This window comes from Jaculus jaculus, chromosome 4 (assembly GCF_020740685.1).
Source record: "Jaculus jaculus isolate mJacJac1 chromosome 4, mJacJac1.mat.Y.cur, whole genome shotgun sequence".
Classification (NCBI taxonomy): domain Eukaryota; kingdom Metazoa; phylum Chordata; class Mammalia; order Rodentia; family Dipodidae; genus Jaculus; species Jaculus jaculus.
Window position 1 is genome coordinate 119,100,208 of NC_059105.1, and position 26,979 is coordinate 119,127,186.

The window sequence follows — 26,979 nt, forward strand, 5'->3', positions numbered from 1 at the left end:
CTGAGCTAGGTGGCAAACAACGATGGGGTGGCAGTGCAGAGGCATCACAGCCAGACTCCACAGGCAGTGACTATGTGTCTCTGCTTTGCTCAGCAGATCCTAGCATGGTGGAAGACAGTCATCTGCTCCATATTAAAGTCCACCAGCCAAGATCTGAAAGCTAGCCACCTAGGGCTAAGCAGAGTACTCAGTCATTTCAGATACTTGCTAATGACTGCATCTGTCTGTTATTTCCTGGTTTACTTTTTTATAAAAAGAGGATTTAGATGTTCTGCCTGTAGACACCTTTTGTTTTCTGTATTACATATGGTAAATTACTGTATGACTTTCTTAATCCAGGCACTGACTGCTTCAGGCTGACGTATACTTAGAGGCTAAATGTGTGAATGTGCAGCTGAGACGTGTCATAAGCACAGCTCCAAAGGAGTCAGTCATGAATTCTGCACAGGCAGGCTAACATCAACCAGGGAAATCTAGATCATAAAGACATTCAGGGTTCTATTAGTAAGGATAAAAATCCATAGATCCTTAGGGTCCCATTGGTAAGTCTACATCCACAAATACTGGATTTAGGTTCCCACCAGTAAGGATTTAATATTTTTTTTTTTATTTGATGGGGGGAAGAGGCAGAGAATAGGCATGCCAGGACCTCCAGCCACTGCAAACGAACCCCAGCTACATGTGCCACCTTGTGCATCTGCCTTTATGCAGGTATTAGGGAACTGAACGGGGTCCTTTTGCTTTTTGGGCAAGTGCCTTAACCACTAAGCCATCTCTACAGCCCACTAGTAAGGATTTAAATAGTAGACTCTGGGAAGTGAAAAAATGAAGAAATATGCCACAAGGTCACACTGGCATGGCAGCCCCAACCCAGATGGCAATGACAAGGAAAAGGAGAATGACAAATAACATATAGTTTGGGTTCTCTCCTTCTCTAAGATGACCAACACTTTGTTGGAATGCAGTTCTCTGACTTTTGAGAGAAAAAAAGGAAAGTATTAATCTTTTCCACATGTGCCTGGTTTAGAATACTTTCTGGGAGATAAGAAAACCTAGCCCCCTAAGGGAACTCTAAATGGGCTGAGGGTCTCCCCTGTCCAACTCCTTTCACCTGTCTACTCCCTAAGACCCTAAACAGCTTAGGGATCTTGAGAGTGATAGGATTCTGTTGGGTATAATGACTTACACAGTTAATCCCAGTACTTCAGAGGTAGAGGCAGCAGGATCAAGGCCAACCTGCCTCTGAGCAATAACAACAACAAAAACTATCTTAATTCCTGAGGCTACCAAATTAACTTTGAGGACACTTCTCATGATGTCTTAAAACAGGGGTGTCAAAACTTTATCCTGTTTTCATTGCTTCTTAACAAAACCATTTCCGGGTGTTTTAAATGTGTTGAAAAAAATTGTACCCAGGGCTGTTAACATGTTCTGCCTGTACTTACAGCTGCTAGGTATTTAAAAGATAAAACATGTCTGTATTCTATGTTCTAGATATAGCTTACAATGTCACCAAGCAACTAGACATGAATGCTAGAATGACTTTTAAGCCTCTGTAACATTCTTTAACTAGATCTACTTTGCTCAAGTCTAAAGTGATCAGATCTGCTCTGTAGCCACATGCATCTTTAAGACTGATACTGTCCATTTCAGTGTTTAAAGACCATACACAGCAGCCAAAGCCAATTAGTGACACCAGAGCTAAAAGTATAAACAATATTTTGGTTCCTGCTTCAGGTAAAAAGGCCACAGGAGATGATAAGACATCCTAAGCAGATGGCACAAAAGCTGAGGACAAAGCTCCTCCCAAGACCCTAAAAGTTTCTCTTAAGTATCCATATAAAGCCAGATGCACAAAGTAGCATCTGGAGTTTATTTAGATGGCTGGAGGCTTGGCATGCACATTCATTTTCTCTCTCTGCTTGCATATAAATAATAAAACATTTAAAAGGGGACTAGAGAGATGGCTTAGCAGTTGCCAAGGACCCAGGTTCAATTGCCCAGAACCCAAATGAGCCAGATGCACATGGTGGTGCATGCATCTGGAGTTCATTTGCAGTGGTTGGAAGCCCTGGCACACCCATTCTCATTCTCTCTCACTCCCTTCATCCCTCCTTCCCTCCCTCTCCCTCTTTCCCTCTCTCAAATAAATAAATAAAAATTAAAACATTTTTTAAAAAGAAAATTATGCCTATCATTTCTGGTAATAGTAATTCCACTAGTTTTTAGACTTCGCATGCTCCACTGTTGTTTTACTTTTTTTTAAAAAAATTACTTATTTATTTGCAAGCAGAGAGAAAGAGAGACTGGGCATGCCAGGGCCTCCAGCCACTGCAAACGAACTCCAGATGCATGCGCCCCTTCGTGCATCTGGCTTTACATGGGTACTGGATAATCAAACCCTGGCTGTTAGATTTTGCAGCCAAGCACCTAAACTGTTGAACCATCTCTCTAGCCCTGAACTTTATTTCTTCTTGTTACACTCAGCTCATACTCAGATAGTCCTGCAACAACTCAACTCCATCTGGGTTCCCTACATCAACCTCCAAGGCATGAATTCTATAAGAATGGGAACCTGACAAGCCCAATTTACTCAATGCCTACTTCCCCTTAACACCTTGCTTTTATTCTTTCTTCCCAACACTTTTTTCCAAGACTATCTTTCTACACTCTATCAATGCACTTTTGGGGTCCCTTATATAGACTCACTAGAGAAGTTTGCCAACTGCCACACCCAATAGCCCCACTCAGCTCAAAGAAGCCAGATCGGTCATAATCCCAATTCCCTAACAGTAATTAGGGTTGCTATTTCAGAGGGGATTTGAGGCAGTTTAGGATGGCTGGAACCCCAAAAGTAAAAGCAGGGAATGTCCTTGAGCCTGTCCTTAAAGTCTTTATTTTGCTAGAGGTCAGAGAAGGATCTGGCTTCTCCTTTTCTCTCTCTCTCTCTCTCTCTTTTTTTTTTTTTGTTTTTTGTTTTTTGTTTTTTGTTTTTTCGAGGTACGGTCTCACTCTAGCCCAGGCTGACCTGGAATTCACTATGGAGTCTCAGGGTGGCCTCGAACTCACAGCTATCCTCCTACCTCCGCTTCCCGAGTGCTGGGATTAAAGGTGTGCATCCTTATCTCTTGATTAAAGGAGTTTCATAGATATGCTCCCCTTTCCTAGAATTAATGCAAGGATTAAATTTTTTTGTTTATTCTTATTTATTTATTTGAAAGCAACAGACAGAGAGAGAAAGAGGGGGAGAGAGAGAGAATGGGCGCGCCAGGGCTTCCAGACACTGCAAACGAACCCCAGACATGTGCGCCCCTTTGTGCATCTGGCTAACATGGGTCCTGGGGAATTGAGCCTCGAACCCCTTCACAGGCAAGGGCTTAACCACAAGGCCATCTCTCCAGTCCTCATGCAAGGATTGAACCTGACCCTGGCATTGTGGCTGGTTAGCTCAGCCGCCAAAATGTAGTAACACAGTTAACTACCTCAGCCCCATTCAGAACCTCTAAATGACCCCCAATTGGTGTCTAGGTAGGTGTTACCCCCTCCTGCCTTCTCATGGGCAGGAGCTCTTCATAATCTCTCTTCTTTCCTTTATTTAATCTAATAAAGCCTCTCTAAAGTCACACACACACACACACACACACACACACATATACACATATACATACACACACACACACACACACACACACACACGCTGAGGGGTAAGAATGTGTAAGTTTAAGTAGGACACACTATACATATTCCTCTTCTAAAGACATATTAGTATATTAGAGATACTAAAACATCCAGAAGTAGCTGGACGTGGTGGCATAGGCCTTTATTTCCAGTACTCGGGAAGCAGAGGTAGGAGAATTGCCAAGAGTTTGAGGCCACCCTGAGACTACATAGTGAATTCCAAGTCAGCATGAGCAAGAGTGAGACCCTACCTCTTAAAAAACAAACAAACACAAAATCCAGAAGAAAACCCATTTGCTGAGAGGAAAAAAATTTGAAGTGCTAATGATGGACATAGGACCTCGTGCATGCTAGACAAGTGCTCTATTTCTGAGCTACAAACCCAGCCCAAGGTAGGGGAAGGTGTAATTCAGTGGTTTCTAAACTTCCTTGACCATAGACCTTTTCTTCAGTCATTTCTTAATGTTTCATTAAACCAGTGCTTGGAAAACTATATTCTATGGAACATTACTCTGACATTTATTAACTGTGCTTACAAACAAGTAGAAATACTACTATGTACTGAATACAAATAGAAATTAATAAATATGTATTAAATGCATTAAAAAAACCTTACAGAAATATACTGAGTAGTGTTGAGTAAGTTTTCTAAAGCCAGCTTAAGGAAACACAACCATCACTCAGCCTTAGCTCAGTGCATGTTAATGAGGTCACTTAGAACACTTCATCAAGTCAAGCCCAAAATACTCTAAGCTTTGATGACCAAGACTACACTTATGAAACATCACACTGACAAGAATGGAAAGCAACTCACCTCACTCTTTCCTTAGAGTCTCCAAATGTTTCCTTCAGGTTTTCCAAGTCAGGATAATAGCTTTCGGGAGGCGAAATGATTTCCACCAAGCCAGAACTGATTTCCTTAGAAAATCTATCATGAGAAAGGTTAGTTGAATTATTTAAAGCCCTGTAGGATTTCATGTACCTAATGCTCAATTTGCTGCATTTAACATAAAATGCATCAGTAAACCTACGTAGCAGGGTATGCTGTGATGGTCACAGTGTGTTCCATAAAATTAGTTCATCACTGGGTTTATTTACCAAAATATTGCAAGTTTCTTTTATGGTAGAAATTTTTAGATCTTCTTTTTCATTTCTTTCAGTAATGCTGTCAAAAGGCAGTGTAAAATGTGACTCCCTTACATAGCAAAAAATCCTACACAACTTGCAAGCATGACATTCCTACAAGTAATCCGAATTTTAAAGATAAATCAAAATATCATAGAAAACAGAGAACTGAAGTGAAGCCAACTAATAAATCTGTGTACAAAGCAAAGGTTTTTAATTCTTAGGAGGCTTCAGTTGTGGGTTAAAGGCTCTGTGTCATTCCAACACACTGCTTTTCATGTGTGTGTGTGGGGGGGGGGGTGATTTATTCTCCTGAGGATATTCAGCAGTGTCTGCAGACATTTTGGTTCTTATGCAGAGTGGCAATATTCCAGTCATTAACAGAGAGACACCCATTCTCCTAAACATTTTATTATGCATGGATAGCCTCCTAAGAAAGAGCAATCTAGCCCCAAACATCCACAGGGCTTGGGATTCTCCTGACTCCACCTCCCGAAGCCAAAGGTATCCACCTGCTTTTGTGTCTGGCTTCCTGAGGGCTCTGCGGATATGAGCTCCAGTGGGTAAGCTGTTGGTGCTGGTTTTTAACATCTAAGCTATCTCTCCAGTCCAGACAGGACCTTTTCCAATGTTCTTAAATAGGTCTTATTATCTCAAATATATTTTCTTTCATATTTGCATGCATGCTTCATTTTTACACATTGCTGCAAAATTCTTATGCAACTGCCTGTCTTTGCATAGAAGTTCCTAGTTCATAATGATACCTTTATTTTTTTTTCCCTGACCTCAGTTTTCCTGTGCTTCAAGGAAGACATGAATCAGCGGAATGACTACACAAAACCTGGCCTGTGGTCTATGGCAAGGGAAGCAGTGGTTAATGCCCTATTCCTTTTACTTAAGAAGCCTACCCAATGTCATTCTGTAAAGAGTGCCAGGATATTTAGCTTCAACATTTTGATAGACAAAGACAGAAATTATTGTAAATCTGGAGTTGGCAACTAATTGTTACTTCTAAGCCTTTAGTAGAAAATGTGGCTTTTAGGAATCAAATCAAATAAAATTCAGAAAAGAAACTTGCATGCAGTCTAATTTTTCTGATATAATCTTTAAACCACTAAGCTAATAATGCAAAAAGTAGTAAAATCTGACAGTTACTAAGCTTTTTACCTGGTAGCTGCTCACAGTAACTGGTCCCCAATCTTGTAGAACAGAATAATATATACAGATGTGGTGCAGCATTGAGGTGTGGAATAACCACAAAAGTATCTGAACTGACTGCAATGAAATGTTTGCTCAGTGGGTAGATGAAAGATTCAAACAGTCTCATAAAACTCTCTCTAAGTATTGCTTTTGACAATGAAGACTTATTTGATAGTATAATAATGTCTTCTATAGTAGAACAAACCAATTATCAGAAAACTAGACATATATAACTACTCTATGAGAATGTAAAAAAGCACAGTCTAATGAACTTCACAGAGTAATGAATGAGGAAGCCAAAAAAAAGCATAATAAAATATTTAAGAGAACGTGTCTTTTATCAAAAAGCCTGAGATAATAGTGAAAATATTTCCATTTGCATATTTAAGGAAGACTTACTCTTTCTCCAGGTTGGCTACAACACCATGCACATAATCAAGATCTGTCTGGGAAAGAGAAAAATAATTATACCTACATTCATGTGTGTGTGTGTGTATGTGTGTTGTTGTTGTTGTTCTTGTTTTGTTTTGTTTTCTTTTGCTTTTGGAGATAAGGTCACTCTAGCCCAGGCAGACCTGGAATTCATTCTGTAGTTCCAGGCTGGCCTTGAACTCACAGCGATCCTCCTACCTCTGCTTCCTGAGTGTTAAGATCAAAGGCATATGACACCACGACCAGCACATTCTTTTTCAAATATATTTATAATTCATTTTTATTAATTTTTTTTTTGTTGTTGTTCATTTTTATTTATTGAGAGTGACAGAAAGAAGAGAGAGAGGGAGAGAGGTAGATAGGTAGAGAGGTAGAGAGAGAGAGAATGGGCACGCCAGGGCTTCCAGCCACTGCAAACGAACTCCAGATGCGTGCGCCCCCTTGTGCATCTGGCTAACATGGGTCCTGGGGAATCTAGCCTCGAACTGGGGTCCTTAGGCTTCACAGGCAAGCGCTTAACCGCTAAGCCATTTCTCCAGCCCTATAATTCATTTTTAATGCTGGACTTAAATGAGACCCATGATTCATGTAACTGAAATACTGTATTAAACTTTCAGAGATTGTTCTATCACACTGCAATTACAAATGTCTTTGAGTACTTACTAGCACAGAACATTAATTTTCTATTCTATTTTTTAAAACACAGGAAGAAAAACTCTCAGAAACTATTAAATACTAAGACTATATAATAAAAAGATGTGAAAGACTTGTTTATGATACTGGTACTAAGAAACCAAATAAAGAGAATGATTACCAGAGTTAAAAATAAATGGTGCCAAGCCAGGTGTGGTGGCTCACAGCTTTAATCGCAGCACTCAGTAGGATCGCTGTGAGTTTGAGGCCACCCTGAGACTACATAGTGAATTCCAGGTCAGCCTGAGCTAGAGTGAAACCCTACCTCAAAAAAACCAAAAAATAAAAATAAAAATAAAGTGGTGCCGCCAAGTATAGTGGCACACAGCTTTAATCCCAGCATTCAGGAGTCAGAGGTAGTGGGATCGCCATGAGTTCAAGGCCACCTTGAGACTACAGAGTGAATTCTAGGTCAGCCTGGACCAGAGTGGGACCCTACCTCAAAAAAACAAAACAACAAACATAAATACATAAATGGTTAAAAGCCAGACGTGATGGTGCATGCCTTTAATACCAGCACTCAAGAGACAGAGGTAGGAGGATTGTTGTGAGTTTGAGGCCACCCTGGGACTACATAGGTCAACCTGGGTTAGAGTGAAACTCTTACCTCAAAAAAACCAACCAAACAAACAAAAATAATGGAAAAAATAAATAAATGGTTAAAATGGACTGGAAAGATAGCAGTTAAGGTGCTTGCCTGTGAAGCCTAAGAACCCAGGTTTGATTTCCCAGTATCCACGTTAAGCCAGATGAACAAAGTGGTGCATGCATCTGGAATTCGTATGCAGTGGCGAGAGGCCCTGGAGCACCTATTCTCTCTATCTGCCTCTCTCTTTCTCAAATAAATAAATAAAATATTTAAAGAATAAATAAATGGCTATGAGATTTATGTACTTTCTGTTCTTGTAAGGTCTTACTCTAGCCCAGGCTAACCTGGCACTCATTCTGTAGTCCCAGGCTGACCTCGAACTCACAATGATTCACCTATCTCAGCCTTCCAAGTGCTGGGTTAAAGGTGTGTACTGCCATGCCCAGCCAGATCTGTGGATATTTAATTTATGAATAATCAAAAATCCAGTTTGGGGATGTAGCTCAGTGGTATAGAGTGCTTGCCATACCTGCCATAAGGCCCTAGCACCACCAAACAAACCCCTGACAATCTACTACTACTCATTTGAAATTCAGTGACAACTTAACTTAGACATGGTCAATTATCAAAACATATCAATGATATAGAGAATATGATGTATGTATGTTATAAGGGTTGTCAAAACATTTAAGACTGGGAGGTTAAAAGTAATAGCTTTCTCGAATATCTAAAATAATACTGAGCAACAAAAATAAGGCTGGTGGTATCACCATACCTGATTTTAACCTATACTACAGAGCCATAATAACAAAAACAGCGTGGTACTGGCACAAAAACAGACATGTAGATCAGTGGAACAGAATAGAGGACCCACATGTAAGCCCAAGTAGCTATAGCCACCTGATATTCGATAAAAATGACAAAAATACTCATTGGAGAAAAGACACCCTCTTCAGCAAATGGTGTTGGGAAAACTGGATATATATCTGCAGAAGGATGAAAACAGATTCTTCTCTCTCGCCATGCACAAGAATTATGTCCAAATGGATTAAAGACCTTAATATCAGACCTGAAACTCTGAAAGTGCTAGAGGAAAAAGTAGGGGAAACCCTTCAACATATTGGTCTTGGCAAAGACTTTCTGAATACAACCCCAATTGCTCAGGCAATAAAACCACATCACTGGGACCTCATGAAATTACAAAGATTTTGTACTGCAAAGGACACAGTGAAAAAAGCAAAGAGGCAACCTACAGAATGGGAAAAAATCTTTGCCAGCTATATATCTGATAGAGGATTAATATCTAGGATATACAAAGAACTCAAAAGTTAAATAATAAGGAATCAAACAAGCCAATCAAAAATGGGCTATGGAGCTAAATAGAGCATTCTCAAAGGAAGAAATACAAATGGCATATAAGCATCTAAAAAAATGTTCTATATCACTAGTCATCAGGAAAATGCAGATTAAAACTACATTGAGATTCCATCTCACTCCTGTCAGATTGGCCACCATCATGAAAACAAATGATCATAAATGTTGGCGGGGATGTGGAAAAAGAGGAACCCTTCTACACTGCTGGTGGGAATGCAATCTGGTCCAGCCATTGTGGAAAACAGTGTGGAGGTTCTTAAAACAGCTAGAGATTGATCTACCATATGACCCAGCTATAGCACTCCTAGGCATATATCCGAAGGACTCATCTCATTTCCTTAGAAGTACGTGCTCAACCATGTTTATTACTGCTCAATTCATAATAGCTGGGAAATGGAACCAGCCTAGATGTCCCTCAACTGAGGAGTGGATAATGAAGATGTGGCACATTTATACAATGGAGTTCTACTCAGTGGTAAAGAAAAATGAAGTTATGAAATTTGCAGAAAAATGGATGGACCTGGAAAGGATTATACTAAGTGAGGTAACCCAGGCCCAGAAAGCCAAGCGCCACATGTTCTCTCTCATATGTGGATCCTAGCTACAGATGATTGGGCTTCTGTGTAAGAAGGAAAATACTTAGTTGCAGAGGCCAGTAAGTTAAAAAGGAGATGTAAAGGGAAGACAAAGGAAGGGAGGAGGGTACTGAATAGGTTGATATTATATATATGTAAGTACAATGATTGAGATGGGGAGGTAATATGATGGAGAATGGAATTTCAAAGGGGAAAGTGGGGGGGGGGGGAGGAAATTACCATGGCATATTTTTTGTATAATCATGGAAAATGTTAATAATTTTTTTTAAAAAAAGTAATAGCTTAACCCTGGAGATTACAGAAGTTTCTAATTATTCAAAGTTGTAAGATATGGGTTTTTGGGTAAATAGTTTAATATCTGTTACTTGAAGTTCCAGTTGTTGCTAAGCTTAAAACTCAAGAGAAGTTTATCTTCTTCATACCATACCCTTCAAACTCAAGAAGGAACTTTGGAACACAGATCAAAATCCTCTGCACTTCCCTTATATAAACCCAAACATTAGTGATCTTGTTTTCTCCTTTCCTTTCCTTTTTTCCTTTCCTTTTTTTTTTTTTTTTTTTTTTTGAAGTAGAATTTCACTCTAGTCCAGGCTGACCTGGAATTCACTATGTAGTCTCAAGGTGGCCTCAAACTCATGGTGATCCTCCTCTTACCTCTGCCTCCCAAATGCTGGGATTAAAGGCATGTGACACCACAACCAGTGAGTGATCTCTTTTTAAACACACTATCACCCACGTGTTTGACCATGAGTGCCTGATCTCTTAGTGGACTATGATTTTAGAGACCGCAATCAAGCATGGTCTATGAACTATGTCAAGTGACATTCTGTATTCAATTTGATAAGCACTTAATAAGAGCCAATGATTTGCTTATCTAAAGAAAAAGGAATACAGCTGGTCCTGAAGGTTCACAGCTGTAATTCCAGTACTTGGGAGGATGAGGTAGTAGGATTACCATGAGTCCAAGGCCAGTCTAGGCTACATAGGGAGTTCCAGGTCAGCCTGGTTCTTTTTTTATTTACTTATTATTTGCAGAGAGAGAGAGAGAATGGGTGCGCTAGGGCCGCCAGCCACTGCAAACAAACTTCATATGCATGTGGCACATTGTACACCTTGCTTTACATGGGTACTGAGGAATTGAACCCTGGTCATTAGGCTTTGCAGGCAAGCATTTTAACCACTGAGCCATTTCTCCAACCCCATTTTCCCTCCTCTTCTCTCCTCCCCTCCCCTCCCCTCCCTTCACCTCTCTCCCTTCCTCCCTCCCTCCCTCCCTCGCTCTCCAGGAATAGGAGGTACTTGGTCAGGTGGGAGTAAAACAAAGGAGTTTCTAGAGAATCAAGTGCTCTTCATAGCTAAGTAAAACTTTGTATTTTTATGCTAAAATGAAGAGATATTGCTAGTATGTGCTAAAATATGGATGATCCTTGAAAACACTGAGTGAAAAAAATCATTTGCAAAGGACCACATACAGTATCATGGCATTTATAAGAGCTATCTGGAGGAAGGTCTATAGGGGCAGAAAGCATATTACACTTGTGTAGGGCTGAGGAGAATGGAGAAATGAATGGGCAGTGGCCTAGAAGGGTGATGAAAATGCTATACAACACACTGACATGACAACAGCATAGGCCTGGCTTTAAATGAGTAATTTTTTATTTTGAGGTAGGGTCTCACTCTAGTTCAGGCTGACCTGGAATTCACTATGTAGTCTTAGGGTGGCCTCAAACTCACAATGATCCTCCTACCTCTGTCTCCCAAGTGCTGGGATTAAAGGCATGCACCACCACATCCAGCATAAATGGATTAATTTTTGTTTTATGTGAATTACAAAAAAGCAGGGAGTAAAGCTAAATGCAAAAAAACAAGGATTTCATGTTGTACATATGCAAATGTGGAGGGACAACATCATCCAGTTTCTCTCTGGGGTAGATGTGTAAAACACCAAATACATACAAAAGTGGGCCTAGGAGGAGGGGCTGGAAGTCTTGGGCTACTCTCCCCCCACAGAAAGTTCAGCTAGCAACTACACACAGACACGACCATCGGGAAACCCCAGCACTTAAGACAGCTGCTGCCAGGGCCTCTCTCCCCATGAGCACAAGGCACATGGAGAGAATGTCCAGCTCCTACAAGGGATGGAAAACCAGGGGCAGTCACCAGCTTCCCTAGCATCCCAAGTCCACTCTGGTCTCACTGGGGCTACTGGGGAAAATGGCACAACTACACTACCTAGGTCTGGTAGAAACAGAGCTCCCCATAACATCCATTCTGATTGCGGTGGGTGATTGTTAGATCAACTGATGTGACCCACCCACAAAACTGAATCGCTCACTTGCAGAAGCACTGCGGAAGTTCAACCTAGAGTCCCTGGAAGGTCGTGTCTCCATGCCCATGTGCAGACCATCATGCACAGACCCTGTCCAAGCAAAACAGCATACAACTCTACACTTTGCAAAAGCACAGTAGTCAACCTGCTTAGTCTAAGTCAAACAGTAGAGCTCCTTAGCCAAAAAGCCCTCCGAAGTCCATGCCACCTCCACACATTTCTGAGGCTTGGGGCTAAAGTTCTTTGACCTCAACTCAGCCAAAAATGTTCCCCACAGCATCACCCTGGTAGGAAAGCAACTCTCAACTGTTCATTTCTAAGGAGCACATCTCTGATAACACATATCTTAAGTAGTAACTTTTTTTAAAAAAAGTATTTATTTATTTATTAAGAGAGAAAGCTATAGAGAGAGAATAGCACGACAGGCCCTCTGCCACCTTGTGCAGCTGACTTCAATGAGTACTGGGGAATCAAACCTGGCTTCTTAGGCTTTGCAGGCTAGCATTTTAACTGCTAAGCCCTCTCTCCAGCCCTATATCTTTATTTTTAAGAGACGTGACCACAACACGTTCTACAGGCTGAGCTCAAACTCTAGGACTTAAATCATGTTCCCACCTCAGCCTGGGCCCCTTGCTTTAGAGTAAATGAGAGTGTGTGTGTGTGTGTGTGTGTGTGTGTGTGTGTGTGTGTGTGGTGTATCAAACCCAGGGCCTTATGCCTGGCAGGCAAGGCATTTGCCACTGAGCTATGTATTCTCAGCCTAACTTAAAGGCTTTTTTTCCTAGAACATTTTCTTTCAACACTTGAACATTATTGACAATTCTTCTGTAGTCCCCATATATCAAACTAACTTCTGTAGATGGTTCTTTAATATCTGGTGCCTTTTGTTTTAGTTATCTAGCATATGGTGTGGGGGGGATGGGTGTATGGGTATGCATGTGTACATGTGCTATATGCACGTGTGTTTGCAGATATGTGTACCCCATGCTTACGTGTGTGGATGCCAGAAGAGGAGGGTGGGTGTCCTATCACTCTTCTGTCTTACTTCCATGAGATGAGAATCACTGAACCCAGCGCTCACTGTACCTTCCCTTCCTTGACTGGCTAACCAGAGCCCCAGTGCTGGATTTACAAGCATGTGCAGCCCCACTTGGCTTTTTACATGGGTGCTGGGGACCAAACTCAAATCCCCATGCTTGTGCAGCAGGTCTCTTATCTGATGAGCCACCTCCCAGTGTTGTTTTTAATTTTATAAGTTTATTAGCATGTGCATGTTTTGTGATGTGCATGTGTGTGTATGTACGCAAACATGTATACATGCAGAGGCCAGAGGATGATGCTTGCTATCTTTCTCAGTTGCGCTCCACCTTATTATTATTACTGACAACTTCCATAATTATAGACAATAAACCATGATAATTCCCTCCCCCCCAACATTCCCCTCCACAACTCTACTTTCCAGCATATCCCCTCCCCCTCTCAGTCTCTTTCATTTTGATGTCATCATCTTTTCCTCCTATTATGATGGTCTTGTGTAGATAGTGCCAGGCACTATGAGGTCATGGATATCCAGGCCATTTTGTGCCTGGCAGAGTGCATTGTAAAGAGTCCTACCCTTCCTTTGGCTCTTACATTCTTCCAGTCAATTTTTCTACAATGGATCGAACCTGAGCCTTGGAAGGTGTAATAGAGATGTTTTAGTGTTGAGCGAGTGCTCTTTCAATTTTTGTCAGCACTGTGGTACCTTCTGAGTCACCTCAGAAGTCACTACCACCTGAAAAGAGAAGCTTCTCTAACCAAAAATGAGAGTTGCATTAATATATGGGTATGAACATTAAGAAAAGTGCTAGCAAAGCAGTTTGATGAGTATAATGTATGCATTTAGCCAGACACCAGGAGGCGTTAGTTACACCCACAGCGCTCATGACTTGCCCAGCCATAGGTTTTCAGTATCAGGAATATTCCTCCTGTGCAGCAAGCCTCCAGTCCAAGTAGAGAGTGGTTGATTTCCCCCACAACAGACATGCTACTATTGCACCCATTGGCTCATTTGGCCTGGCTGGACAAATTTAAGGCTTGCAATGTCCACTGGTGATTTCTCTCTCCCATTGAACTGCATGCAGCATAGCTGTTTCCAGCTTTCTGTCAGTTGGTCTACATGGAGGTGGTTTTCAGCTCAGCTCCAGCATTATCTCACAGTGACCTTGCAGCATAAGTATGTGGAGTCTTCAGCAATAGGGTCTTACCATCTACTCCTAGTGGGAAATCAAGAGCCGTGGCAATGGCCTGTAATGTTTGGGAGTATCAGTGACCTCCCTGGCCAATAACTCTGACACTGAAAATTTTCTAGTAATAATCTATGGCTTCTGTGTTTGCCACTGTCCAAAGAAGCAGGTTTCCATATTTAAATAGTAATTTTGCTTGACCTTGGAGCCCAGCATACAGCTTTGCCCAACTGTAGATCTCACATGGTGGGACTGTGACTTGGCCCAACCAGAAGCCATCACATTATCAGCCAGCAATACATCCAACCACAGAACTCACTGTCTGATCAGTGTCACCAGTTGGCCCTTCCAGGAAGAAGTACTAGAAGATTACTAGTGAACTTGTGTCCTTATCAAATGATACCAATTAAGGCCAGAAGAGGGAGCTGTCTTCCCAAGCTACAAAAAACAACTCCTAGACACCAGTGCTCAGGAGCAATCAGGGACTCATCACATCCCCACCAACGCACACCTTCACCACCAAAACCAATCAATCAAACAACAAAAACATACCTACTGCACCTCTAACAGAGATCTATGAAACAACCGGCAAAGAAGTCAGAATAATCCTCTTAAAGTAGTCCACTGAAACACAAGAATAAATGGATAGAAGAAATTACCCAAGCCTAGTGTTACAGGCCTGTAATCCCAGCTACATGGAGAATAGCAAGAGGATCACAAGTTCAAGGCCAACCTGGCAACTTAGTGAGTCCCTTTTTTTTTTTTTTTTAACTTTTAAAGAGGGCTGAGGGACAAGTACTAAGGGTTCAAGCTTCAGTACTGGGAGAGGGAAAAAAAATGTGGAAAATACATAGAAAAAAGCAAGAATAAGAGAAGTCTTTAAAAAACTCAAATGGACGTTGTAGAAAATAAAAAAATGACTGAGCTAAGAAGTTTAATAGAACAATGGCAACAGTAAGTTTGATGAAGTAGAGTGAGTTAACTAGCTAGAAGACAGAACTTTGAAATTATCCAGTCAGCAGAAGATATAAAAAGACAAAAGAATGAAAAAAAGTAAGACAGCCTATGTCAATTACAAAAGACCATCAGGAGGCTAAGCCTGCACACAGAGCTGCAAAGAGAAAAAGAGAAGGGACCAGAAAGACTATGTATATTAGGGATAGATGCCAACATCCATGTGCTGACAACACAGAGGTCTGAAAAGCCAACTCACAGACTTAACAACACACATAAGAAGACTATCAAAAGTCAAAAACAGAGCCAGGCATGGTGGCACACACCTTTAATTCCAACACTCAGAAGGCAAGAGGTAGGAGGATTGCTGTGAGTTTGCGGCCACCCTGAGACTACATAGTGAATTCCAGGTTAGCCTGGGCTAAAGTGAGACCCTACCTTGAAAAAAAAAAAATCAAAAACAGGGCTGGACAGATAGCTTAGTGGTTAAGGTGCTTGCCTGCTAAACCTAAGAACCCAGGTTTGATTCTCCAGGTTCCACATAAGCCAGATGCACAGGGTGGCACATGCATCTGGAGTTCGTTCGCAATGGCTGGTGGCCCTGGCATGCCCATTCTCTCTCTCTCTCCATGTCTCTAGTAAATAAATAAACAATTTTTTAAATACTTAAAAATAAATAAATAAATAACCCTGTATCATACCAACTAACCCATTTTTAAAAAATCAAAAACAGAAAAATTCTGACCAGATGGAGCTAAGAAACATCACATAAAAAGGAGCATCAACACAATTATCAGGAGAGTTATCAGTGGAAACCTGATCAGTCAGGAGAGTGAAATGTTATATTCAAAGTGCCAAAGGGAAAAAACTGATAACCAAGAATACCCAGTAAAGATGTCTTTCAGAGATGGATAAACAAAAATTTCCTAAGACAAAAGATAAGGGATCCACATACGTGTACCATGGAACACACACTCACATACACACATACACATAACAACACACATATATACACGCACCCCTAAGGGGTTTGCTAGAGGGAGTTCTTTTTGCTGGAACATAGAGCTCTAGTTAACAGCATACAACATATCAAAGAACAAGTTCAGTAGCATAAGTAGATAGTCATATTCAGAATACTCTAGGACTACGATGTGTACAACAACTTTATCCTCAGTACAATGGTTATTAAAAACTTAGATAAAGGGCTGGAAAAATGCCTTAGAGGTTAAGTGCTTGCCTGTGAAGCCTAAGGACCTCAGTTCGACCACGTAAGCCAGATGCACATGATGGCACACACATCTGGAGTTCGTTTGCAGTGGCTGGAGGCCCTGATGTACCCTTTCTCTCTCTCTCTCTCCCTCTCTCTCTCCCTCTCTCTCTCTCTCTCTCTCTCTCTCTCTCTCCCTCCCTCCCTCCCTTCCTTTTTCTCTTTTTGTCTGTCCCTCTCAAATAAATAAAAATAAACAAAAAATTAAGAAAGCTTAGATAAATTAAGTTTTCAAAGTATAAGCATTACAAAACAATATAAATTCTCTCATCACACACCTTTGATCCCCACATTTGGGAGGCAGAGGTAGGAGGATCACTGTCAGTTCATGGTCAGCCTAGGACTACAGAGTGAGTTCCAGATCCATCTGGGCTAAAGTGAGACCCTACCTTGAAAAACAAATAAAACATAAATAAATAAAAATAAAGTGTAGGAGGGAAAAAATAAAGTGTAGAAGGTGATGTCTGCAATCCAAGTTAAGTTGTTACCAATTTCAAATAGGTTCTAAGTTGCTCTATGTAGAGCAAAGTGAATCTCTTTAGAAAGCATAAAAAAAAAATAGAAAGCATTCAAAGCATACTGCTCTATCAAACTACAAGAGAAGACAGGAAGAAAGGAATGAAGTATATGCAAAACAACCAGGAAACAGTGAGCAAAACAGCAGCAGTAAGTCTTCAGCAAGTATCTTGAATGAAGATGATTTCAATTTTCCTATAAATAGATACACAGTGACTGGACAGACTGAAAAGCAAACACAAATACACCAATTCCAATACCCAACTGTATGCTGTGTACAAGAGACTACAGTGAGGGGATGGAAAAAGATTCCAAGCAAATGAAAACAAAGACACAGCAGGAGTTCCCATACTTGCATTAGACAAAAGAAGATTCAAGTAAGTTAACTATAAAAATAGACAAAGGTTGCCGGGTATGATGGCCTTTAATCCCAGCACTCAGAGGTAGAGGTAGGAGGATCATCGCAGTGAGTTCAAGGTCACCCTGAGACTCCATAGAGAATTCCAGGTCAGCTATTCCTGGACTAGAGAGAGAGAGAGAGAGACCCTATCTCAAAAAAAAAAAAAAAATAGACACAGGTCATTAAATGACAAAGGGGTCTATTGGACATCAGACCATGCAACTGTAGAAAGCAAATATGGAAGCATCTGAAGTATGCAACATAAGAGACCACCAAAGACTGCCACTGTGGCTGCTCAGACCTCGCCTGATGTGATCTTGAGGAATTGTGTGGCTTACATCTATTACACCCTGTGCAGTGTCCTCTGTGCATGTGTGGCCTGCTCCAGTAGACTCAGAGATGTTACTTTCTGTGTAATATCCTCCTTTTAAGAAATCTCTTTTGCAATTTCCAGCAGCTGTTTGGGACTTCCCCTTGTGCACTGTGATACAGAAAGTTGAGACAACCACATCCTGTGTGGTGTGCTGTCCAGTGCCTGGGAACAGTTGGTTCATACATTTTGACCTCTTTTCTGGTTGATTATATTGGGAAGATAAGCCCAGCTCTTGTTAAACTCATAGCTGGAAACAGATGTTATTTTATATAAAAAGGAACTACTGCAAATTCTAGAAAGAAAGTCTGTACATGTAACAAATCAACAGGCCCAAGAGGCCAGTCATGTGCCAGAACAGAGCTAGGAACTTGTAATACATTTTAATTCTCTGGATTCAAGGAAAAACTATTACTATCCACATCAGTCTTGGTAGCTTTTACTTTAAGTTAAACATAGATACTCCAATAAAGGCAAGCAAATATCATAGTATTTTTGTTATTTTTACCAGTTTCTAAAATGGTCCAGTACGGAAAGATGAGTCAGAAAGAGGAAGTTAAAAGGTTAGAACAAAAGAAAAGAGGGAGGGGGATTTCTTCATTTGGCCTTTCCTTGTCTTGAGCAACATGCTAATGCCACAGCAATGTTTCCAAACACCTATTAACACTCATTTAGTTCAAAATGTATTCATTAACTGCTTCTATGAACATCCCAACCAAAAACGCAGCTGGATTATGACAACAGTTTCCACCCTTGGCAAAGCTGCCAGTGGGATCCTTTCAAAAGGTAAAATCATGTTATTCTCACCCAAAATCCAGTCATGAGTAGTCACAAAATAATATCAGAGAAATCTAAATGGAGCCATTCTAGAAAATTACTGACAGAACTGTCATCAAGTGTCCATGTTCATGAAAGGCATGAGAAGACGAGGAGCTATCATGAATGGAGGAAACAGAAGACTGGGTACAGGATGGAGGTCCCAGAAACATGACCAAACAGAAAGATGACTTAACAGAAACAACGTGAGCTCCAAATAAAGTCTGCCATTGAAAGTAATTCAGGGCTGGAGAGATGGCTTAGTGGTTAAGGCTTTTGCCTGCAAAACCAAAGTAAAAGTTCAATTCCCCAGGACCCACGTAAGCCAGATGCACAAGGTGGCGCATGCGTCTGGAGTTCATTTACAGCAGCTGAAGGCCCTGGCATACCCATTCTCTCTCTCACCCCTGTCTACCTGCCTTTCTTTCTCACACACTCAAATAAATAAAGTAAGATAAGGGAACAGATGTGAGGGGCTAGAGAGATGGCTTAGCTGTTAAGGCACTTTCCTGAAAAGCCTAAGGACCCATGTTCTACTTTCCCAGATCCCACCTACGCCAGATGTACAAAAGTGAGACAAGTGCAAGCTCGCACATGCCCACTAGGTGGAAGAAGTGTCTGGAGGTCAATTTCAGTGGCTGAGGCCCTGGCACACCAATTCTCTCTCTCTCTCTCTCTCTCTCCCTCTGTCTCTTTTTCTCTGACTCTCTGTCTCTGGCTCTTTCTAAATTAAAAAAAAGAGAGAAAGAAAGAGAACAGATGTAAACATGTAAACAAGTGTTATTAAAAAAATATACTTAAGCCAGGAAGGGTGGCCTTTAATCCCAGTACTTGGGAGGCAAAGGCGGGAGTATCGCTGTGAGTTTGAGGCTACCCTAAGACTACATAGTGAATTCCAGGTCATCCTGGGCTAAAATGAGACCCTACCTCAAAGAACAACAACAAAAAAAAAGAAAGAAATTGATTTGGGGGCTGGAGAGATGGCTTAGTGGTTAAGGCATTTGCCTGCAAAGACAAAGGAACTCAGTTCGATTCCCCAGGACCCACGTAAACCAGATGCACAAGGGGGTGCATGCATCTGGAGTTTGTTTGCGGTGGCTAGAGGCCCTGGCGCACCTATCTCTCCTTCTCAAATAAATAAATAAAAAGAAAAAGTATAACCAGGAGTGGTGGCACATACCTTTAATCCTAGCACTGAGGAGGCAGAGATAGGAGGATTGCTGTGAGTTCAAGGCCACCCTGAGACTACATAGTGAGTTCCAGGTTAGACTGGGCTACAGTGAGATCCTACTTCGAAACACCAAAAAACAAAAAAAAAAAAAAAAAAGTATAATATTAGCTGGGTGTGGTGGCACCGCCTTTAATCCCACCACTTGGGAGGCAGAGGTAGGAGGACTGCTGTGAGCTCAAGGCCAGCCCGAAACTACATAGCTAATTCCAGGTCTATCTGAGCTAAAGCAGACCCTACCTCAAAAACCAAAAAAGAAAAGAAAAACAAAGTGTATTATCAGCCGGGTGTGGTGTCGCACGTCTTTAATCCCAGCACTTGGGAGGCAGAGGTAAGAGGATCAGAGTGAGCTCAAGGCCCATTAGGGACTATGAACAAGTTCCAGGTCAGCGTTGGCTAGAGTGAGAACCTACCTCAAAAAAAAAGTACATTATCAGGTTCTTTTTCTGGTTTTGGCAATTGCATTGCAGCTACCATAAATTGTTAGCATTATAACGGGCTGAATGAAAAGAATGTTCTTTATAATTTTGCAATTTTTTTCTAAATCTAAAATTATTCCAAAATAAGCTTTTAAAAGTGTCTGAAAAACAGTAAGTCAAGTAGCTTCTCTTTGAAATTCTCAATAAGTTTTTCATCTTAGCAAAACAGACTACTGCCTATTATCCTGGATAGAACTTAACTTGACTGGAATACAACCAACCCCAGCCATTTATCACAAAACCTATAATAATTACCACTGGCATTTACCAAAACAAGGGGAAGACTGAAAACAAAGCAAAATTCTCTTTTTGTTTTGGATTTTCTTGTTTGTTTGTTTACAGTTTTTTCGAGGTAAGGGTCTCACTCTTAGCCCAGGATGACCTGGATTTCATTATGTAGTCTTAGAATGGCCTCAAACTCATACCTCTGCTTCCCGGGTGCTGGGATTAAAGGTGTGTGCCACCACACCTGGCTTAGCAAAGTTCTTACAATGAGCTAAAGCATCCAGGTGTTCTGTCTACCCCATCCTTTTCTGACTGCAGCCTACCACTGAGCTCCGGCCATTCCCCGGCCCTTTCTAGCTGTCTGATAAAACCCAGCCAGGCATGGTGGTGCATATCTTTAATCCCAACACTTGGAAGGCTGAGGTAGGAGGATCTCCATGAGTTTGAGACCACTCTAAGACTACATAGTGAAATCCAGGTCAGCCTGGGTTAGAGTGAGACCCTACCTCGAATAACAAAATAAATAACAAAAAAAAACCAAAAAAACATCTCAGCAAGGCTGGGGCTCAGGGCCTTTCCATGTACAATTCTCCTGCTTTTATTGCTCCACTGATGCCTCCTTTAGTCCTTTGCCAAATGTCCTGTCTATCTAATAAAGTCCTGCCACACAGCCATGTACTAACCACTGAATTTCTTTCTCATGGTGCCTGCTACAGATCTGGGTTCTATTTGTTCTTCTCTATAAGTGTCAATAGGCAGAAGTTTTATTTTATTTGGTGATATGCCTACCACTTAGCATCTTTTCATTTAATATTTGTTGACTCATGAACAAATTTTATAGAGTAATATATGTGTGTGTGTGTGTGTATATATATATATATGTATGTATATATATATACACACACACAGAGACATATATATAATTTTCTCAATAATCATATTATAAATCATACATACAAATATCTTAAAAATCCAACTGCTGGGCTGGAGACATGACTTACTGGTTAAGGCGCTTGCCTGCAATGGCAAAGGACCTAGGTTCGATTCTCTAGGAAAGGCAGATGCACAAGGTAGAATATGCATCTGGAATTCATTTGCAGTGACTGAAGGTCCTGGCGTGCCTAACCTATCTTTCCCTCAAGTAAATACCTTTTTTAAAAAATTAAGTATCTAGCTGCTGGCAAATTATAGGCAAAAATACTACTGATACACCAGTATGGTAATCTATAATTTAAAAATCAAGAGCAGACCCATTAAATTCTCTCTAAATTAATAATGCTTATCCCAATTAACCTGTGCTGACTTCACTCTCTGCTGGAGAACCCGCTTTTCTTTTTCAGATGGGAGCAAGACCTGAGGAGATAAACGACCAGTGCACTTCACCACAGCCCCAGCTGAAACCACAGAGGAACAAGGGAAATGAGCAAGAGTGCTGCTTTCTCAGGGAACCTGAAATCAGCACAAGGGTGAAGGAGACAGACACTGAGGATACATAACTCCTACCAAAGCAGAGATCTGGAGGCTCATAAGAGCCCATTACTGAAGTACACTTAAAACGCACCTAACATTGCTCAGGAAATTCTATAGCAGAGGAGATGGAAGGATTGTTAGAGCCACAAGTTGGGATATTTTGCACAAACATTGTCTCTCCCCCATAACTGACTGTTGCCCCATACTGCATGACCCATAATCCCCATGGGGTTGACCTGCATGCCCAACAAGGAGGGCCCCTTAGGAAAAGGGGCAGGGAGAAGGGAAAGGATAATACCAACATGTGGTGTTTACAAACTAAGTATGTTCATAACTAATAAAAATAAATTAAAATAAAATAAAATTTAGTCTACTTTAAAATAAAAAGAGCCAGGCATAGTGACACATGTGTTTATCCCAGCACTTGGGAGGCAAAGGTAGGAGAGTCACCATGAATTCAAGGACACCCTAAGACCACATACTGAAAAACCATGCTGGGTGTGGTGGCGCACACCATTAGTCCCAGCGCTTGGGAGGATTGCCGTGAGTTCAAGGCCACCTTGAGACTACACAGTAAATTTCAGGTCAGCCTGAGCTAGACTCTACCTCAGATAACCAAAATAATTAAAAAAGAAAAAAAGAAGAAGAAGAAACCCTTCAAGGGGCTTACTGCTGAAGCCTTGGTTGCCAGCTGGTGGAGACATTGAGAGTTGAGGGGTCTATAAGGCCCTAGGGTGGGGAGGGGAAGCTACTACTGTTGTTTGGTAGTTAGTGTCTTTCTTCAAATTGACCCCATACTTCACTAAAAGTCTCGTGTTAGTTATCAATAATGATCATAAACCAAGGAACAAATAGTGCTACTAAAATTTTCCTAGGAAAAAAAAATCAAGAGCAGAAGCGATGGAAAACCAATCAGCACATTGAGAGAGATGGCAGTCACTGGCCTAACTCCACTCTGCTCTGCTCTGGCTGTTTTCCCTCTGGAGTCAATTTCTTAGCAGTTACTCTGGATTCTAGGAGCAAAGGAACTAACTGATCAATAAACATTTCTTTTTTTTTTTTTTTTGGTTTTTCAAGGTAGGGTCTTGCTCTAGCCCAGGCTGACCTGGAATTCACTATGTACACTCAGACTAGCCTTGAACTAACAACTACCTCTGCTTCACGAGTGCTGGGACTAAAGGCATGTGCCACCATACCCAGCCTTCAATAAACATCTTTTTGATAAGGAACCAAAATTACCCCAAAACAATAACAAGCTCTCAGGATAGATTAAGCCCCAATGGAAGACAATTACCTCTGATGATCAGGCTGCCACCCAGAGCAGGATTAATCACCTCACAAGAACCAGTGTGTCAGTGATGACAATGTCTCTGGAACACCTTGCAGAACCAGAACTAAGACACTGATCTGTCAGACCATGGGCTTGATGTGCTCTGTCAGCTGTATAAATCCCACCTCCTTCCTCTGCTTTCCTTTCCTTGGCTACAAAAATCAGCCAGCTCCTTGAACCCCTTTAACATGGACACACTGATAAAGTTCCTTCCTCTGCCCTCACCACTGCTCCCTGGAGGGGTTAGCTGAGGTTAATCCATTGGAACCCTGAAGCTGAGGCTTGTGCCCTAAACTCTGGTAATACTATCAATCGACTTAATAAGCGTCTGTGTAAAAACATGCCACCTGATAGAAGAATCCATGCTCTGTAAGCACATCAAAAGCACTATCCCGAGTAGACTACACACTGGGCCATAAACAAGTACTAAAGGACTAAAATCATACAAAGGACAGAGAACATACAAACTACGTGCTCTGCTATAGAGTTGAACTGGCTATCAACAACAACAGGAAGTTAAGAAATTCTCAAGGAGATATAAACATAAAAACACTTTTCAAAATAATCCATGAATGAAGAAGAAACTACAGAGGAGTTAGCTGTGTTCTGAGCTGAATAAAAATTAAACATGTCATGCCTCTAACTTACAGGTTAGGCCCAAGGTGGTGCAAGGAGGGAAATCTGTAGCTTTAAATTGCCTATATTACAAAAGGAAATGGCTTTCCCGCCAGCAATGCATGGATTTACCATTAGAACAAAACTAAAAGTAGATAGCAGGAGAAATAATCAAGCTCAGTACAGAAATTAATGCAACAGAAAATAGAGAGATGATGGACTGGGAGATGGCTCAGCAGTAAAGGACGCTTACTTACAAAACCTGCCAGCCCAGCCTTGATTCCTCGGTACCCACATGCCAGATACACAAACTGGCACTGGGGAGATGGCTCAGCAGTTAAAGCTACTTGCTTGCAAAGCCTCTTGTCTCAAAGTTCAATTCCCCAGCCACCCTCATAAAACCAGATGCACAAAGTGGCAAGAAGTTCTGGTGTACCCATATTCATTCATTCGTTCTCTATCTCTCCCCCCACCCAAATAAATAAATATTTTTAAAAAAAGAAAGAAAATGTAGAAGTGATAGTCACGAAATATTTTTCTACTTCATTTGCCAGCCAGCTAGCTAGAGCTAAAAGACTAAAAGGTCTCAGGGAAGGAAATGGGAAGAAAAAAAAGGGGGGCTGGAGCTAGGAGAATGGAACGAGGACATTAATTAGCAGAACAAACTCTGTAGCACTACTGCACTGTGTAACAAGAACTTTTTTTTTTCCAAAAAAAAAAAACTGAACCAATGATTAGAGAGAATCTTGTGCAATATTGGAACTCAAATTTAGGGGCTTCATTCTGTAATGGATTTTTTCTTCTTTTTTTGGTTTTTCGAGGTAGGGTCTCACTCTAGCTCAGGCTGACTTGGAATTCACTACGCAGTCTCAGGGTAGCCTTGAACTCGTGGCAAACCTCCTACCTCTGCCTCCAAGTGCTGGGATTAAAGGTATGCAGCACCACGCCCAGCTTAAAAGAAAATTTTAAAGTAATCAATCTTTTTTTTTTTTTCCTTCAAGGTAGGGTCTTACTCTAGCCCAGGCTGACCTAGAACTCAACAGCAATCCTCCCAAGTGCTATGGCTAAAGACATGTGCCACCATGCCTGACCATTTTTTAAAAATAATGACCAGCGCTGAGAAATATAAGCTGGAACTGAGCTAGATGCCTCCTCCCTATTAACTAGCTGTTAGGATGCTGGAAAGCACTATCCAGCATGAAGCCTTTGGGAGGAGAAAAGGCATCCATCATGTTAATCAACAGTGGACCCTGCAAGCTGGATGGCTGGCCAGGAAGCTAAATGTACCAACTGGTGTAAGGTGGCATGTCTGTTTGGGGGGAAACTAATTACTCTCTGATTGAATCTGAGGCATGTTCCACAGGAGGAATCCATGCCTAGTACTAAAAACTTAACCAAAAGCCTATGGCTGAGGAGCTCATAGCCCTAACGGGGAAAGTACTAAGTACTGTTGTCTGGTTAAATGGTATTATTATGAGCACCAAATACTTAATGTTTATGCTATACATTAATGCTACTCTACTCTCACTTTTTGCTAGAGCACTTTCTCTTTGTACCACTGAGGTGATTGAAAAATGGCCAAAGTGCTAAGAAGCAACACTGGGGTGTTTAGTTCTAAGTGAGACACCTTTTTTTTTTTTAAAGTGTTTTGAGGTAGGGTTTCACTCTAGTCCAGGATGATCTGGAATTCACTATATAGTCTCAGAGTGGCCTCAAACTCACAGTGATCCTCCTACCTCTGCCTTCTAAGTGCTAGGATTAAAGGTGTGTGCCACCATGCCTGACTAAGTGAGACATCTCTATCACACCGTCCAAAGCTCAGGAACCATTACAGAAGAGGTGGTGGAAAGAATACAAGAGCCAAAGGAAAGGAGAAGAGTGCTTACAATACTGTCTTCCAGATACAAAGTGGCCTTGATATTTTGGACCTCACAACGGCTGACACTACCTACACACAAGACTTGCATAACAGAAGGGTGGGGGGGGGGGATGATGACATCAAAATAGAAGAGAAACTAGTTAAAAAGATTCAGTGGAAGAGAGCTTTGGAAGGGGGAGAGGACAAGTGCTGAGAGAGTATTATGATCATAGTATATTGTCTATAATTCTGGAAGTTGCCAACAAAAAGTTTTAAAAAATATAATAAAGTAATGCCCAAAATACAAATGGGTAATTATGAGGGCTTCAGAAAGCATTACAGTGAGGGCCACTGACTCTGAGGTTGGTGCACACCTCAGGTGCCCAGGGTAGCAAAAGTTCAAAACCGTCTAGGAAACTAAAACCTGACTGAAAGCATGATGCAGTATCTAACTAGGAATGACTGAACCATTAGAGTAGAGTTTGGGTAAGCCTGGAGGATGGTTAAAAAGCCCTTGCTTGCAAAGCCTGACGTCATGTACCCACATAAAGCCAGATGTACCAAGTAGGGCATGTGTCTGGAGTTTGTTTGCAGTGGCAGGAGGCCCTAGACACCCATTCATATATATTCTTTCTCTTTCCGTCTGGCCCTTGAAAATAAACAAACATTTTTTTGTTTTAAAAATAGTTGGGTTGGTGAAAAGAACTGACAGGATTTTCTACTTTTCCTCCTGGAAACCACACAATTATCAGTGAGGACCAGTAAGAACCACTGTGAATCATGACTGTTGGGTTTCTCACTTTGGAGAAGAGTTTTAAAATTAAGGAATGAGGGCTGGAGAGATGGCTTAGTGGTTAAGCGCTTGCCTGTGAAGCCTAAGGACCCCGGTTCGAGGCTCGGTTCCCCAGGTCCCACGTTAGCCAGATGCACAAGGGGGCGCACGCATCTGGAGTTCGTTTGCAGAGGCTGGAAGCCCTGGAGCACCCATTCTCTCTCTCTCCCATCTGTCTTTCTCTCTGTGTCTGTCGCTCTCAAATAAATAAATAAAAAATTTATAAAAAAAAATTAAGGAATGAGTGAAGGCTAGAGCAGGCCTTGTGAAACTAGAATTAGAAGTATTATTATAAATTCATGATGATTTGATATACAGATAAAAGACCACAAATGTATAAAAGTGGGGCATATCTCCACCGGAAGGGTCAGAAACAAT

The 26,979-nt window shown here is 41.3% G+C and overlaps 1 protein-coding gene across 5 annotated transcripts in view; it reads right to left on the minus strand.

Moving 5' to 3' along the window:
* Mgat4a (alpha-1,3-mannosyl-glycoprotein 4-beta-N-acetylglucosaminyltransferase A) overlaps positions 1–26,979 on the minus strand; it is a 146,566-nt gene that overhangs the window by 37,695 nt on the left and 81,892 nt on the right. For all 5 annotated transcript variants that reach the window (XM_045148103.1, XM_045148102.1, XM_045148101.1 and 2 more), the window contains exons 6-7: positions 6,403–6,449; positions 4,493–4,606 (exon numbers count right to left, since the gene is read on the minus strand). In XM_045148103.1, the coding sequence (XP_045004038.1) occupies positions 4,493–4,606; positions 6,403–6,449 (161 nt within the window). The remainder of the gene's footprint in view (positions 1–4,492; positions 4,607–6,402; positions 6,450–26,979) is intronic.